At 64.1% G+C, this 16,227-nt stretch overlaps 1 protein-coding gene across 3 annotated transcripts; it reads right to left on the bottom strand.

The window, feature by feature from the left end:
* Positions 1-1,080: 1,080 nt before the first annotated feature.
* On the bottom strand, positions 1,081-15,989 carry FBXL19 (F-box and leucine rich repeat protein 19). Of its 3 annotated transcripts, none has more exons than XM_037898686.2 (12): positions 15,552-15,989; positions 12,065-12,269; positions 10,892-11,035; positions 9,651-9,737; positions 8,763-8,963; positions 8,414-8,446; positions 7,829-7,969; positions 6,881-7,593; positions 4,951-5,114; positions 4,638-4,799; positions 4,314-4,532; positions 1,081-3,861 (listed from the first exon to the last, which is right to left on the bottom strand). In XM_037898686.2, exons 2-12 carry the CDS (start codon positions 12,236-12,238, stop codon positions 3,662-3,664), a joined length of 2,238 nt encoding a protein of 745 aa, XP_037754614.1. In that variant the 5' UTR covers positions 12,239-12,269; positions 15,552-15,989; the 3' UTR covers positions 1,081-3,661. The 3 variants fall into 3 exon arrangements, with proteins under 3 accessions (XP_037754614.1, XP_037754615.1, XP_037754617.1); XM_037898687.2 differs by lacking the exon at positions 15,552-15,989 and adding an exon at positions 14,781-14,912; XM_037898689.2 differs by lacking the exon at positions 15,552-15,989 and having other exon boundaries at positions 10,892-11,149; positions 12,065-12,203.
* Positions 15,990-16,227: the final 238 nt, after the last annotated feature.

The raw sequence follows: 16,227 nt of genomic DNA, 5'->3' as shown, positions 1-16,227 counted from the left end.
CAACGGCGGCTACAACAGTGTCATGCGAACGCCTGATCTCACTTTCAGGTGACATTGTAAATAAGAAGGCGGCAGCATTATCTCCCGTCAATGGAAACTAACTTGTTTGTCTGAGCGATTGGCTGACCAGGACGTAGGACTGAGTGGACTTGTAGGCTCTAAAGTTTTACGTTGTTTTGTTTTTGAGTGCAGTTATGTAACAAAAAATATTTCTAAGTTGCACTTTCACGATAAAGAGATTGCACTACAGTACGTGTACAAAGTGAATTGAAAAATACTATTTTTTTATCACTTCTACAGTGCAAATATTTGTAATAAATAATAAAGTGAGCCCTGTACACTTTGAATTCTGTATGGTCATCAAAATCAATATATTTAAAAATGTAGAAAAAAATCAAAAAATATTTAATAAATTTCAATGGGTATTCTATTGTTTAACAGTGCGATTAAAACTGCAATTAATTGCAATTCATTTTTTTGAGTTAATTGCGATTAATCAACAGCCCTAATAGATACATATGGGGGGGGGGGATAGAGGGGTATCTCTAGGGATGGTTGGGTACATATCTAAAGGGTTGAATGGGTGGGTATCTAAAGGAAAGGATGGACAGACAGACGGATGGATCTACACAAGGCTGGGTGGGCATGTCCAGGGAGGGATGGACAGACACAGGAATGGATGGGTATCTTTGGGGCGGGGTGGATGGATGGGTATCGAAGGGGATGTCTGTTAGATTAAAGAGATGGACTATAATTATGAGGGGCCTGGCAAAATATGTTCTCATAACAAGTTGGACTTTATCTAGCGGGGCTGTGAGCCCCTCAGGCAGGGACTGGCTCTGTGCAGGGGGGGGCCCTGCAGTGCCCAACCCAAGAGCGGCCCCGATCTTGGCTGGGGTCTGTGCGGCACCTGTCCCCGCTCTAGCCTGCGAGTGCCCCCCCACCCCCCCCAAGAACCAAGCTAAACCAGAAATGTAGAAAACAAAAAACCTGAAATGATATTTAAAAAAAAACCAAAACAATATTTTTTCCAGCAACGTAAAGAAAAAAAAAAACAAACCATAAAAAATTAAAATAAAATAATAAAAAAAACCAACCGTTTTATTTTGCATTTTTTGGGGAAGAAAATGGAAGGGGGGGGGGATATATAAAAAGGCTTAAGACCAAAACCACAATTTCTTTTTTTGATTTTTTTTTTTTTTTTTTTTGTATGGCAAACAGTAGAGCACACCGCAGAACCCCTGAAGTCAGGATCGGAGTCGTGTTCGTCCGGTCCGCCCTCGCTCCGAGCGGCTGGCGGGGCTCAGAGAGGGGCGCGCTCACGGAGTGGCTGGCCCGCAGGAGAACTGGGGAGGCGGGGGGGAGGAGAGACTGGTTACTTCTGAAGCCCAGGGAGGGTGGGGGGGAAAAAGGGAAAACTTTGGTCCTTGGCTGGGGTTGGAGTCAGGCTAGAGGGAAGTTGGGGGCGGGGCGGGGGGAACCTGGAAACGCGCGAGAAGGCTGTCGCCATGTAATGGCTGCAGCAATTCCCAGCACAGCGAGGGGAGAGACTCCTCTTTAGGGTGGGCCCCCCGCCGCCCCGCGGGAGGTGGAGCTGGGTGTTCGGCTCCCGGGGGAAATGGGTGGGAGGGGATCCGTGGGCGCCCGGGTTACCCTAGGAGGAAGGTGGGTGCGGATCAGGGCCGGGGATATGTTTGCGTCTCTGGGTAGGGGACGCCTCGCGCTCTGGGGAGGTCTGTCTCGGTTCGGAGGGAATCTCTCCGGCTGTAGGGTGTCTGTCTGCGGGATCGCCGTGTGTCCGTCCGTCTGGGGGATCCGTCCGTGGGATCGCCCCGTCCGTCCGTCTCTGTGACCCATCTGCCCGACTGACCTTCCCAATACCCCCCACTCTGTCGTCCCCCCTGCCGCCCCCATAGCAGCAGTGGTTAGCCCAACATGCCTGGCGGGATTTTCTCTCTAATATTTCAACTTTCTTTGCTTTAAACCTGAGGTATTCTCCATAAAAACATCCGCTTACAACGACCGCAGAGCCAGGCTAGAAGCGGGGACTCCCCCCCGACTCCTGGGGAGGGAGGAAGGGTTATCCAAGTCCCAGCCCCACCAGGGGGAAAGGCTGGGAAGTGGCCCGGACACCTGGGTCCGCATGGAGTGGATGATGCTCAAAGGAACAGGAAGAACTGGACAGGAATGGGGAGTTACTGATGGGGGGGGAGGGGAAGCTATACGGGAACACCCCCCCCAGATTCCTCTTAACCCTTTACAGCCAGCGTCCCAACTGATGGGGGGGGGGGCCCGAAAACAGACCCAGCCTTGAGGGTCCCCCATCAAGCCCCACAGACATCCCCGTCAGGCTGAGGGATCCCCCGCCACCAGATCTATGCTGCCCCCCAGCACTGCCAGATCGCCCCCCCACTGGAAGGCCAAAGTCAAGAAGACCCTGCTGGGGGGGGGGATATGCCCCAGGGGATTGAGGGGACGACCCCCCCCAACATTTCTTTTGCCTTTAAACACTGAACAGAAACAAAAATGGGGGAAGGGAGGGAAATACCTTTTCCTTTGTGTCTTTCGCCTCCGACGGCAGAATCTACAGCTACGATTCAAGTAACGCATTAGCCGGTGGGGGGGGGGGAGGTTTCAAGTATCAAAAGAAAGGGTGGCCTGCCGCCCCCCAACAGCCGCCCCACAGAGAGGATGCCACTGCCCCCCTCCCCCAGCTGCCAAAATCCGGGTGGCCCCCCACTGCCAGCCTGCCCCACCACATCCCTCAAACCAAAGTGGAGCTGATCACATGCACCCCGTATTCGGGGGGGGGTGATTGGCCAGACACCCCTCTCCTTGGGGCACGGAGGAAACGGACCAGGGTGCCCCCCACCCCTTCCCCGATCCACAGGTAGAACCGCTGCCCTGCCGAGCGAAGCCCCGCCCCTTCCCCCCCGTGGGAGGAGCCAGGGGGAAGCATAACCGTTTTGAAAAAGGAGGTCTAAGTTTCGGGGGGGGGGGGGGGGATCCAAGCCCCCTCAGCTGAAAAGGGGGAGGGGCATTAGGAGGGCCCCCCCCCCCAAACCAGGAGGAAATCCAGACGTTGCCCCCGCAAGTGGTTATTTAAAGCTGGCGGATTGGGGGGGGGGGGCATCGGGCATGAGTGGGGCTCCCCCGCCCCCCCCGGGGAGTGTGAGAGTGTGTGGGGGTGGGGATAAACCATCAGTGCTAGAGCCCCCCATAGAGGGGGTGTGTGGGGGGGGGGGCAGATGCAGTAGCCACATACTTGGCAACTAACACGACCAATTCCAAAGGCAGCACGCTGAGGAGCTGGGGCGGGGGGATTGAGATACTTTTTTTTTTTAAAAGGGGTGGGGGGATGTGACCACCGGTACCAGTACACACCCCACCCCGTCCTGGCTTCCATCCCCCCCCCGGGGGCAGTACCAACTCCAATCAGCCCCCCCCCGCCACCTTATCAAGCAGAGAGAGGACTGAACGGCACCCCCCCCAGACACCCCCAAATGGGATCCCCTCCCAAATCAGCAGTGGGGGGGGGGAATGGGTTTCCCCCTTGCTCCCCCCAGCCCTGGAAGGCCCCCGGCCCCCCCAGGATTCAGTGCATGGCTTTAGTAAAAGGTCTCTCTTCAAGTCTCTGGCGCAGCCTGGCCCCGCCCGGCTATTAGCTGTCCTTGAGCAGCAATTTCTCCTCGGGGCAGCGGAAGGGCGGCCCGGCAGGCGGCGGGGCCGGGGGCCCCGAGTCCTCGCAGAAGCGGGCGCAGCCCTCGGGGGTGACGTGGCGGCAGGAGCGCAGATCGACGCGGGAGAGGCGCGGGCAGCGTCGGAAGAGAGGCAGACACTGGTCCGTCAGGCGGTTACACCCTGCGCGGCAGAGGGGCGGGCAGTGAGATGGGGGGGTTTTCCCCTCTAGGGGGCGCCGGCTCCCTTCCGGTCGCAGGGCAGGGGACTGGCTGGCTCAGGGGGGCGGGGAGTGAGACACGGGGCCTCTCCCCTCGAGGGGCTGCTGGATCCAATTCAATCCATAATAGTAGGTGTGTCTGTCAGGTAGGGCTGGGCTAGCAGGGGCTGCGGGTCGGGAGTGAGGGGCACCAGCAGAGCTGGGTTGGGGGGGTCCAGGGCTGGGCTACCAGGGGGCTGCAGGTCAGGGGAGAGGGGCACCGGCAGAGCTGTGGTGGGGCAGGGCTGGGCTAGCAGGGGCTGCGGGTCGGGGGAGAGGGGCACCGGCGGAGCTGTGGGGGGGCAGGGCTGGGCTAGCAGGGGCTGCGGGTCGGGGGAGAGGGGCACCGGCGGAGCTGTGGGGGGCATGGGCTCACCGGAGAGGTTGATCTCGGCGAGGCTGTCGCGGAGGGGGGAGTTAGCAGCGGTCAGCAGGTTGACGGACTGGTCACCCACGTGGTTGCAGTGGCTCAGGTCCAGCTTGGCGAGCTGGGGCGTGTGGCGGACGACGAGGCGCAGCGAGGCGTCCGTGATGTCCAGCCCCGACAGACGCAGCTCGGAGACGTTCTGCAGCCGGCCCCGGCTCTCGGTCTGACCTGGGGGAGCAGGGACAGGTCGGCTCCCTGCAGCACAGCGCCCCCAGGTGCTGCATTGGGGAACAACGCCCCCGCGGAGCCCCTACGGCACCCCCTAGCACCCACCTGGCTTGCTGTCTGTAGGGGGCAGCAGCAGCTCACGGAGGTGCGAGTCCTTGACGTCCTCGATCCAGCGCAGGTCGAGCAGCCGCAGCGAGGGGAAGCTGGCGGTGCTCAGCGCTGAGACGGAGCACCACGAGCAGCCTGTCAGGACCAGCTCCCGCAAGCCTGCAGGGGGCAGCAGAGAGACACCGAGTCATGGAGAGAACCCAGGCGTCCTGGCTCCCATTTCCCCAAGCTCTAACCCACCAGGCCCCATGCCCCTCCCGGAGCTAGGAAAAGAACCCAGGAGTCCTGGCTCCCAGCAGCCCCCCCCTACCCTGTAGCCGGTTGATAAGCCACATGAGCTGCTTCTTGGAGATGTTGGTCCAGCTGAGGTCAAGGCTGCCCGGCTGCCGGCGAATGATGCCGCTCAGCATAGACGGGGTGATCGATTTCCGGCGGCTCAGGTCGATGCGGGTCCACAGGCGCTTATCACAGCACCTGGGGGAGGCGGGGGTGGAGAAAATTAGACAGCACCACTACTACAGTCAGTACGGTAGCTGTACCAGCACCCCACCTCTGCCCTAAAACGATCAACAGGGTAAAAGTTCCCGCCGTCACCCCGTCTAACACAGCTTCCACCCAGAGCACTCACACAATCAATACGGTAACAGCACCAGCCGCCGCCTCGTCTAATACAATCAATACGGTAACAGCACCCACCAGCCGCCGCCACTTCTGAATACGGTAAAATTGTATTAATTCGGTAACAGAAATAGCACCAGCCACCGCCTCTTCTAATACAATCGATACGGTAATAGCACCAGCCACCGCCTCTTCTAATACAATCAATACGGTAAAGATATCAGTTTCTCCCCAAAATGCTGGTATATAAGCCCCTACTTGATTTGCGATACTGCCGGCCCCACATCATTCGGCTTCCACCTAATTCTGCCGGCCCGGAGCCCTGGCTGTAGGCCCCCCGGGGGCTCCCTCTCTCAGCCCCCCACGTTAACGACTAGACTGTAGGTGCAGCAAGGTGTCGGATCATCCACCACCACCGCCAATCAGCCGGCATCCCAGAATACTCGTTCCAGCAAACGTCTCTGAAACGCGCGGCTCTTCTCCGGCTTCTCCAATTCCCGCCGCTAACAAGGGTCCGTTAGTGCTTTGCCGGGACTGGCCACGTCTCGGCCGCAAGCATTTGACAAGCATCCCAGGACTCAAGCAGGGCCCCACTTATACAGTCAATACGGTGAGGGCACCAGGCCTCACCATCTCTAATACAATCAATACGGTAAAGGCCCTGGTTTCTCAGCCAGTATGCTAATACAGTCAATACGGTACAGTAACCCGGCCCCGCCCTTCTTCCCGGGCAGCAAAGCGCGACCCGGCAGCTCCCCCGTGTGGCCACAGAGACCATTGCACCCTCTGCAGCCTGCAGCGCCCCATGGGACCCACAGGCCCCCCCCCCCAGCACCTACTGCCCCACATCTCGCCTGTGGGATCCCCTCTTCCCACCCCATGGAACCCGCAGCCCCCCCCCCGGCCCCCAGGGACCCATAGCCCCCCCCGCCATCTACTGCCCCACATCTCACCCATGGGACCCGTAGCCCCATCCCTGGCGTCCAGGGACCCACAGCCCCCAGAGACCTATCACTCCACACCTTACCCATGGGACCCCTTCCTCCCGCCCCATAGGACCCACAGCCCCCCAACCTGCCCTCCAAGGACCTGCTGCCGCACGGGACTTCTACACCCTGTGCCCAGGGACCCCCACAGCCCCACACTCCTCCCCCTGCCCCCAGTGACACTCTCCTTCCCCACTCATCCCCCACAGGCCGCAAACCCAGCCGTCGTTTCGGTCCCTGACAGCCCCACGGCAAGACTCCAGTCAGGGCTCAGGAAACCGACCTGCAGAGTGACAAAGCGGCCCCTCTAACACAGCGCCCCCTAGCGCCGCCCTCGGGCATCAAGGCCAGCCCTGGCTACCAGGGGAGAGCGCCCCCTGCTATGCCCCACACACACGCCCCACCACAACGCAGCGCCCCTTACTGGCGGACTTGGGGCCTGCATTTGCCCAGCGCCCCCTAGCGGTGCATGCGGTTCCTACAGCTTGCCAGCCTCCACCCTGCAACCCCAGGGCCCCCTAGTGGCACACTGTGGTACTTCAACACCCTGCTCAGCGCCCCTTGACGGCGCCCGGGGGGGGGAATGCAGGTCCTCAGCGCCCCCTAGCGCCACCGCGCCCGCCCGCCCGCGCTTACCATCGGCTCCAGGTCCGACACACCCGCATGCAGACGCAGAGCTCGCGGTAGCTGAGGTGCTGGAAGACGGCCAGCCAGACGTCACGCTGCATGACGTGGTCCGAGCCGCTGTCCAGGGGCAGCGAGTCCGGCTCGGGGCTGTCGGGGGGCGGGCGCACCACGTGCCGCTCCAACTGCAGCAGGGGCTTGGGGGGCGAGGGCACCAGGGGCCACTGGAGGAACTGAGTCCGGGTCACCATGTGCAGGCCCGTCTGCCCGGCCGGCCGGCCTCCCTTGCGGCCCCCGGCCTGCTGCTTGGCTCGCTCGCTCCCCCTGCTGGCGGCCCGGTGGTGGTTCTCCTTCTCCTGACAGTTCGCCCGCGGCCCCTTGGGCTGCTTGCCATTGCGGGCCGCCTCCGAGCCCCCGTTGCGGCCTTCCTCCTCCTCCTCGTCCTCCTCCTCGTCCTCCTCGCTGGCGCTGAAGCCGAGGGCGGCCAGGCGCTGGGCCCGGGAGGCGGGCGAGGCGGCCCGGCTGGAGCCCCCGCCCCCGCTGGAGCCCTCCGAGCCCCGCGAGTCCGTGTCCGAGTCCGAGTCGGAGCTGGAGCTGGAGCTGCTGCTGTTCTTGACGCGCTCCAACATCTGGCACATCTGCTTGAAGCGCTCCAGCTTCTCCCGCTGGTGAGACTTGTCCGACTGGACAGAAGGCTCCAGCGGTCCCTGAGGTGCCTTGGTTTTCTAGGGGGGGCGGAAAGGGGGTTATGGAAAATGGGCCCTGCTCGGATCCGGCCCCAGGGCAGGGGTGGGGAATGGACATGGGGCCTTTCCCCTCTCGGGAGCACCGGCTCCCGTCCGACCCCAGGGCAGGGGACTGGCGGGCGCAGTGGGGTGGGGAATGGGACTTGGGGACTCTCCCCGCCAGGGGGCGCCGGCTCCGATCCAGCCGCTGTGGGGGGCTCCGGTCTGCTCTCACCTCCAGGTCGCTGGGGCCGATCTGGCTCAGGTGGATGGTCGAGTGGGAGATGGACCCTTTCACCTCCAAGTCGCCGCTCCCCACGCGGCCCCAGCTCGGGAGCGGCTGCAGCTTGTTCCCATCCGACGGCTGCTCGGAGGCCTGCAGGGGCACCGAACGGGGCAGGTCTCAGCGGGGAAGCCAGCGGCAGCGGGTCGTGGCCACCAGGCTGTGCCCCACGGGGGAGGCCCACGGGACACCCCCAGCGCCGGGCAGCCCCCAGCCCCTCCCCCCCCCCAGATCCCAACGAGCGCCCAATGAGCCCGCCACTGACTAGCCCTGACCAGGCGACGCCAGGGCTAATCGGCAGATATGTAAATATCAGGGAGAGAAAAAGGGAATCCTGGCCCCAGGGCAAGGGGCGGGACCCAGGGCCTTCCCCCTCTAGGGGGCGCTGGGTCTGATCCAGCCCCAGGCCGGGGGACTGGCTGGCTCAGTGAGGGGAGGAGAGCCGGGGAATGGGATCCGGGGCCTTTCCCCTCTGGGGGGGCGTCTCCCCTCTTCCCGGGCACGGAACTGGGCAGCTGGAAGATCAGAGCCACTCACCTTCTTCAAGTGTTTTTCCCGCCCGCCTTTCAACTGCAAAAGACAGTCAGACAAAGACACAGTTAAACAGAGCCCGGACACCTGGGTTCTACCCTGGCTCTGGGAGGGGAGTGGGGTCTAGTGGTTAGAGCAGGGGGCTGGGAGCCAGGACTCCTGGGTTCTATCCCAGCTCTGGGAGGGCAGTTGTGTCTGGTGGGTTAGAGCAGGGGAGGCTGACAGCCAGGACTCCTGGGTTCTGTCCCGGCTCTGGGAGGGGAGTGGGGTCTAGTGGTTAGAGGGGGGGGGGTGCACGGCTGGAGCCAGGACTCCTGGGTTCTATCCCTGGCTCCGAGAGGGGGGGGTCTCTGACCTTCTTCTTGGGCCCCGTGTCGGGGGGCGGCAGCTCCTTCTCCTTCTTGCGCTTGTGGGCGCTGGCGGGGGGCTCCTCCGCAGGGGGTGGGGCCGGCAACAGCTTCTTCTTGTGCTGGGCCACCTCGTCCGTCAGCTTCCACCGTACCCCGTCCTCGCCGTTGTCCGACCGGCGCTTCCCTGTCCCGTCGCCACCCGAGTCCTGGGGGCGAGAACGTGTGGGTGCCCCTCCCCCAGCACGGCCCCTCCCCCCACATGCCCCACCTCACCCCCAGGAGCCCTGTCCCTCTGCGCTCCCCCGCGTGAACAGCCCCACCTTGTGGGCAGCCCCCCCCAGACAGTCCCCGCCCCAAACCACAGCTACCCCCAGATCCCTGTCCCTACCCCCTTCCTCCCCTCCTGCAAAACTGCCCTTCCAGGTGTCCTGCCCCCCCCATCCCACCCAGACACCCCGTGACCCCTTCCCTCCCCCCCCCCCCCGGGGTCATCTCAAGTCCCCCCCGCGCAGGAAGGATCCTATATTGGGGTCGGGAGCCCCGCATATTCCAACCTAACCCCCCTCAACCTCCAGTGCCCCCCCACCCCACTGACACGCAGAGCAGATGGCCCTTAGCTGTGGAAGCAGCGCCACCTGGTGGTCAAACAGCAACAGTGGCCTGGGACCTGCCCCCCCCCTCCCCCGCCCCAGGGGAAAGGCCCTGGGTCCAATTCCCAGCTGCGAAAGCCAGACAGCCCCCTTCGCTGGGGCTGATCCAGCGCCCCCTAGAGGGGAAAGGCCCCATCTCCAGCCCCTGAGGCACATCCAGCGCCCCCTAGAGGGGAAAGGCCCCAGGGACCCATCTCCAGGCCCTGAGCCCGCCAGACCCCTGGGGGCCGGGTGGCTACGTACCTTGTTGGATTTCCCTTCTCGTTTGCATTTGGGGCACTCCCAGCAGTTGGGAATCTCATTGTTAATCACAGCTTCCGCCGTCCCCATCTGGGTAGATGGACAAACAGACATTCAGCCAGCCATCCCGGCCTCGACCCAGCCCCATCGCCGTCGAGGGGGGTTACAGACGCCCTCCCCCACCACGTCAACAGCAGGGAGGGTTCTCCCCACTTCCACGTCGGGGAAACTGAGGCACAGAGCCACGCAGTGACTTGTCCAAGGTCACACAGGGAGTCTGGGGCAGAACTGGGCACAGAACCCAGGAGTCCTGGCTCCCAGGCCCCACCCCCCCCCCGCTCTAACCCCTAGACCCTACTCCCCTGCCAGAGCTGGGGACAGAACCCAGGAGTCCAGGCTCCCAGCCCCCGCTGCTCTCACCACTAGGCTAGTGGTTCTCAACCTGGGGTAGGTGTACCCCTAGGGGTACGGAGAGGTCTCCCAGGGGTACATCAACTCATTTAGGTCTTTACCTAGTTTTACAAGAGGCTACATAAAAAGCGCTTGTTTATTCTGCTCTGTATGCTACACGCTGAAATGCCAGTACAATATTTATATTCCAGTTGATTTACTTCATAATTACAAGAGGAAAAAGGAGAAAGTCAGCAATTTGTCAGTTCCAATGCGCTGTGACACGCGTTGTATCTTTATGTCCGATTGTGTACGTCAGTCGTTTTTAAGTGAGGTGAAACTTGGGGGTAGGGAAGACATATCAGATTCCTGAAAGGGGTACAGTCGCCAGGAAAGGTTGAGAGCCACTGATCTAGACCCCACTTTCCTCTCAAACCCGGGGATAGAACCCAGGAGTCCTGGTTGCCACCAGACCCCACTCCCCTCCCAGAGCTGGGGATAGAACCCAGGAGTCCTGGCTCCCAGCCCCCCCCCCCGCTCTAACCACTAGGCCCCACTCCCCTCCCAGAGCCAGGAACAGAACCCGGGAGTCCTGGCTCCCATTCTCCCCCCGCTCTAACCACTAGGCCCCACTCCCCTCCCAGAGCCAGGCACAGAACCCAGGAATCCTGGCTCCCATCCCCCCCCCGCTCTAACCACTAGGCCCCACTCCCCTCCCAGAGCCAGGCACAGAACCCAGGAGTCCTGGCTCTCAGCCCCTTCCACAGGTGAGGCTGGCCCGGGTGGGGAGCGCTGGGCTGGGCCCCATGGGTGGGGGCAGGCCAGGTTCACCTCTTCCCGGGCACGGCACTCACCTTGAGGCAGGCGGGATGGACGATCTCGTTGCAGATGGAGCACTCCATGAGCGACAGGTTGAATTTCTCCTCCTCCCCCTCCACCGTGTCCTCCTTCCCGGCCTCGCCGCAGAGCAGGCACACAGCCGTGTGAGGCAGGACTGGCTGCGGGCGGCAAGGAGAGGCGCCGGGGCCAGCTGAGCTGCCGGCCCTGCCACCAGGGGGCCCCCGAGAGAGAGATCAGGGGATCCCCTGCCCTGCGTGGAGATACGGCCCCCTCTGGGGCGGGCCACGGAGGCTGGTTATTCTGGGACCCCCTGGCACTGTGATGTGGCCACCTCTGGGGTGGGCCGCGGAGGCTGGTGATCCAAGGACTCCCTGGCACTGTGATGCAGCCACCTCTGGGGCGGGCGGCGGAGGCTGGTTATTCTGGGACTCCCTGGCACCGTGTTGCAGCCCCCTCTGGGGCGGGCCGCGGAGGCTAGTGATCCGAGGACCCCTGGCACTGTGATGCAGCCACCTCTGGGGTGGGCCACGGAGGCTGGTGATCCAAGGACCCCCTGGCACTGTGATGCAGCCACCTCTGGGGTGGGCTGCGGAGGCTGGTTATTCTGGGACCCCCTGGCACGGTGTTGCAGCCCCCTCTGGGGCGGGCCGCAGAGGCTGGTGATCCAGGGACCCCTGGCACTGTGATGCAGCCACCTCTGGGGCGGGCCGTGGAGGCTGGTGATCCAGGGACCCCTGGCACTGTGATGCAGCCACCTCTGGGGAGGGCCGTGGAGGCTGATGATCCGGGGACCCCTGGCACGGAGATGTGGCCCCCTCTGGGGCGGGCTGCAGAGGCTGGTTATTCTGGGACCCCCTGGCACTGTGATGCAGCCCCCTCTGGGGCGGGCCGCGGAGGCTGGTGATCCGGGGACCCCTGGCACTGTGATGCAGCCCCCTCTGGGGCGGGCCGCGGAGGCTGGTGATCCGGGGACCCCTTGGCACTGTGATGCAGCCACCTCTGGGGCGGGCTGCAGAGGCTGGTTATTCTGGGACTCCCTGGCACTGTGATGCGGCCCCCTCTGGGGCGGGCTGCAGAGGCTGGTTATTCTGGGACCCCCTGGCACTGTGATGCGGCCCCCTTTGGGGCAGCCGCGGAGGCTGGTGATCCGGGGGCCCCTGGCCTGCCCCGCTGCGCCCCCAGCTCACCGCTGTGCATTGCCTCATCAGGCAGGACTGCTTCATGCGCCCCGGGCCCCCGAACTTCTTCATGTCCTTGCAGAAGTGGCACTCGCCGCACTCCGTCCGCTGGCAGGCTTTGCACTTACGGCAGCGCGTCCGGCGCCGGCGAGATCCAGCCCCCGCCCCTTTGCTGGACGACATTGGCTACCTCCCGCTTCAGCTACTCTGCAGGCTGCGGGGCAAGGAGACGCCGGGAGTTAGAGGGGAGCTTTGGCGGGGAGCCGCGGGACCTCAGAACTCCCCTAAAGCAGAGCCAATCACTCCCTAACTGAGCACCCAGGGAGGGGAAACTGAGGAACAAAGCCATGCACAATGTCCCACAGTAAGTGAGGGAGAGAACCCAGGAGTCCTGGCCCCCAGACCCGCTGCTCTAGCCACTAGACCCCACTCCCCTCCCAGAGCTACAGAGGTAACCCAGGAGTCCTGGTCCCCAGCCCCACTGCTCTAGCCACTAGACCCGACTCCCCTCCCAGAGCTACAGAGGTAACCCAGGAGTCCTGGCCCCCAGCCCCGCTGCTCTAGTCACTAGACCCCAACCCTCCCAGAGCTGTGACTGAACCCAGGAGTCCTGAGGCTAGCCATGCTGTCCAGGATGACAGCCCCACCGGAGAAGCGAGGGGATGGGACAGCAGCCGCCCCAGAGGAGCCAGAGGATGGAACCCAGGCGTCCGGCTCAGCTCAGGCCAGGGGGCTGTGGAGCGTGACTCACGTTGGATACGCAAAGCTGGGGCCACCGGGACCCCTCACCCACAGCTGGCATCAGATCTCCCCTCCCAGGGACCAGGCAGAGGAACCAAGAGGGCATGGCCAGCCACAGGACTCCTGGGTTCTCTCCCCAGCTCTGGGACGGGACTGGGGGCTAGTGGTTAGAGTAGAGGGGGCTGGGAGCCCGGACTCCTGGGTTCTCTCCCCAGCTTTGGGAGGGGAGTGGGGTCTCGCCCCTCCTAGTCTAACCACTAGACCCTACTCCACTTCCATAACATCCCAGTCTGTAAAAGGCGAAGGGCTTGGAGCTCACAGTGTCTCCCCTGGCCAAACAACTCTACAGTTAAATGCTCCAGCTTGAACCCCTAAGATGCAGCTGCCTCTGAGGTGGGGCAGCTGGGGAAAAGCCGCACAGCGACACTACAGGATCCCTCTGTCACCCAGGCTCAGACCAACAGGCCCACCTAACCCAGTCTCCCGTCCCCCCAGCACTGGATCTGACAGTCACACCTTTAATCGGCCTGTATTTGACACCCAAGCATAGCATCAGGGAGTTCCACAGGTCACCACAACAAGCCAGGGCCCCTACCCAATACCCCCTATGCACTCGGCGAAGGCCTGGCCCTCGCATGCCACACAACGCGAGGCTGTGCCTGCCAGAGTCTGCAGAGAACCTGAGACAAGAGCTCTGAGGAGAGATGGGTGTCGACTCTGAAACCTACTGACAGCAGATGAGCCACCAGCATTATTAACTGTTCCACTGCTGTCCCAGACCAAAGACAATTTCAGGGAGGCCTTGTGAAGGGCACATGCGCATTACGGTTGTGCCACAAGGGGACCGAGGTCAGGGCCCCCATCGCGCCAGGCACTGCGCAGACCCCAACCGAGATCAGGGCCCCCCCTCCGTGCCGGGTGCTGCACAGACCCACGGTGAGAAACACACCCTGCCCCCAGCAGCTCACAGTCTAACTTGACATGGGGAGGGGGGATAATCCTGCCTTGATCACAGATGGGGAAACTAAGACCCAAAAAAATTCAGGAACTTGCCCGGGAACACAGAGGGGGGTCTCGGCAGAGCCAGGACAGAATCCAGGAGTCCTGGTTCCCAGCCCCCCCAACTCTAACCCACTAGATCCTTCCCCGCTCCCAGAGACAGGGAGAGAACCCAGGAGTCCGGGCTCCCGGCCCTCCTGCCCTAACCACTGGCCCCCTGCAGGAAAGCAGCTACTGAAATCAAGAGCTCCTGGGCAGAGAGACGAGAGCAGGATACCCCAGCTACTACGCGCCCCTCGGCCTCCCACAGGCCTGTCAGGAACCCCCCAGGCCCCACAACTCCTCCCCCCACTGTCAGCTTTCCTCCACAGCCCCAACCCCGCCCCCCCTTCTGCTGTGATCAGCAACGAAAATATCATAAGGGAATCGGTATCAGCGGAGCAGCGGTGGGGGGAGCCCAGGGCTGCGCTGGCAGGGGGCTGCGGGTCAGGAGTGAGGGGCACCAGCAGAGCCGGGGGGGGGGGCAGGGCTGGGAGGGGCAGGGGGGCTGCGGATCGGGGCTGGGGGGGCAGGGAGGGGGCTGAGAGAGCTGGGGGGGTAGGGAGGGGGCTGCGGGTCGGGGCTGGGGGACACTGGCAGGGCTGGGGGGGCAGGCAGGGGCTGGAGGGGCTACGGGTCGGGGCTGGGGGGCACTGATAGGGCTGGGGGGCAGGGCTGGGGCGGCTGGGAGAGCTCGGGGGCAGACAGGGGGCTGGGAGAGCTGGGGGGCACTGGCAGGGCTGGGGGGCTGCGGGTTGGGGGGGAGGGGAGAGCTGGGGGGGGCGGGCTGGGATCGGGGCTGGGGGGCACTGGCTGGGCTCGGGGGGGCTGCGGCTCGGGGGGGCTGGGAGAGCTGGGGGGCAGGCAGGGGGCTGCGGGTCGTGGCTGGGGGGCAGTGGCAGCGCTGGGGGGGGGGGCACCAGCAGAGTCTGCCCCCCCCACCTACCTGGCCCGGCATGCTGCGGCCGGGCCGCCCCTGGCGCGGCGCCGGGGGTGGGGGCGGGGGTCGGGGCGCCCCCCAGGCCCCGGGCCGGGGCGAGACACGAGCCCGGTTCCGCCGGACACAGCCCAGGGGTCCCGCCGGCTATCGCGTCCCCGGGAAACCGCGCGGGGAAACTTTGGTTCCTGGGTCGCCCCCCCCCCGGCCGCCCGCCCCCCGGTATCGCCCAGCGACGCCCCCCCCCCCGCTCTAGCAGCCAGCGCCCCGATCTGCCCCCCCCAGAAAAAACCCCGCAACCTGCGTGGGGGGCGAATAAACCCCGCAGCAACAAAGGGGACGGCGGAGGGGGGAGCGGGCTCCCCCTGCCCCCTCGTGCTTGGCCATCTCCGGGGGGGTCGCCCCGAAACGGCCCCAGCCCCCCCCCCCCCCGCGCTCCGGCTCCCCCCGCGAGTCGGGCTCCGCTGCCGGCCGGGCCTGGCGGGGGGGGCAGCTCCCGGAGCCCCCCTGCCGCCCCCCCATCGCTGCACCGCGCGGCCCCCGGGGGCGCCCCCCCGAAAGCCGGCCGGGCCCGGGGGGGGGGTTAGCGGCGCGGGGGGGGGCCGGGCCCGGGGGAAAGCGGCGCGATCTCCGCGGAGGCAAAAGAAACTTACCCGGAATCCCGGCTGGCCTGGCCCCTTCGCAGGCACCGACCCACCCATCCCTGGGGTGGCTCTGCGCTGGGGGGGGGGGTCCCCCCCAGATCCCCCACAAAGGAGGAGCGGGGGGGGGGACACTTACCTGCTGGGTAGCCATGGGGCTGCGTGGGATCCGGCGTGGGTCACAGGCTCTTCCATGGGGGGGGTGGGGGGGGGAGAAACTGCAACCAACCCAGACTTTTGTTTCCTTCGTCCCTACGGCGTGGGGGTGGGAGGCTGGGGGGGGGGGCGGCTCGGAGGCGGCCTCTGAGGAGCAATGTGGGGCACCCCCCCCCCCGCAGGCGCGCTCGCCTCAACCTGATCCCCCCCTTCCCACAGCCGGACAACCCCCCCCCCCTTTACCCTTCACCGCTTTCTTGTCCTTGGAGGAGGAAGGGGAGCCGATTGCACGAGCACCCCTCTCCCCCGACCCTGTCTCCTTCCCCCTAGGGGGGCACCCCCAAGTCCTCAGCACCTCCTGGGCTTTTTTTGGGGGGGGGGGAAAGGGATCTGAGCTGCCCAACCCCTCCCCAAGAGGGACCAGGTCCCCGCCCTCCTCCTTCTAACCCCCCCAATAGGAATCAGGGTGTCCCCCCCCTTTTCAACCCACCCCAACTACGGCTCAGACCCCCCCACTTTCCGAGCCGCCCCCCAATAAGAATCAGGGCCCCCACTTTGCAACCACCCCCCCCAATAGGGAGCAGGTCCCCTGCTCTTTCCACGCCCCCTCCCCGACTTAGGGAGCAGCCCCCTACTTTGCAGGGCCCCCCCAATAGGGC

The sequence above is a fragment of the Chelonia mydas genome, chromosome 6 (assembly GCF_015237465.2).
Source record: "Chelonia mydas isolate rCheMyd1 chromosome 6, rCheMyd1.pri.v2, whole genome shotgun sequence".
NCBI classification, from domain to species: Eukaryota; Metazoa; Chordata; order Testudines; family Cheloniidae; genus Chelonia; species Chelonia mydas.
This window is presented reverse-complemented; position numbering and strand designations above follow the sequence as displayed.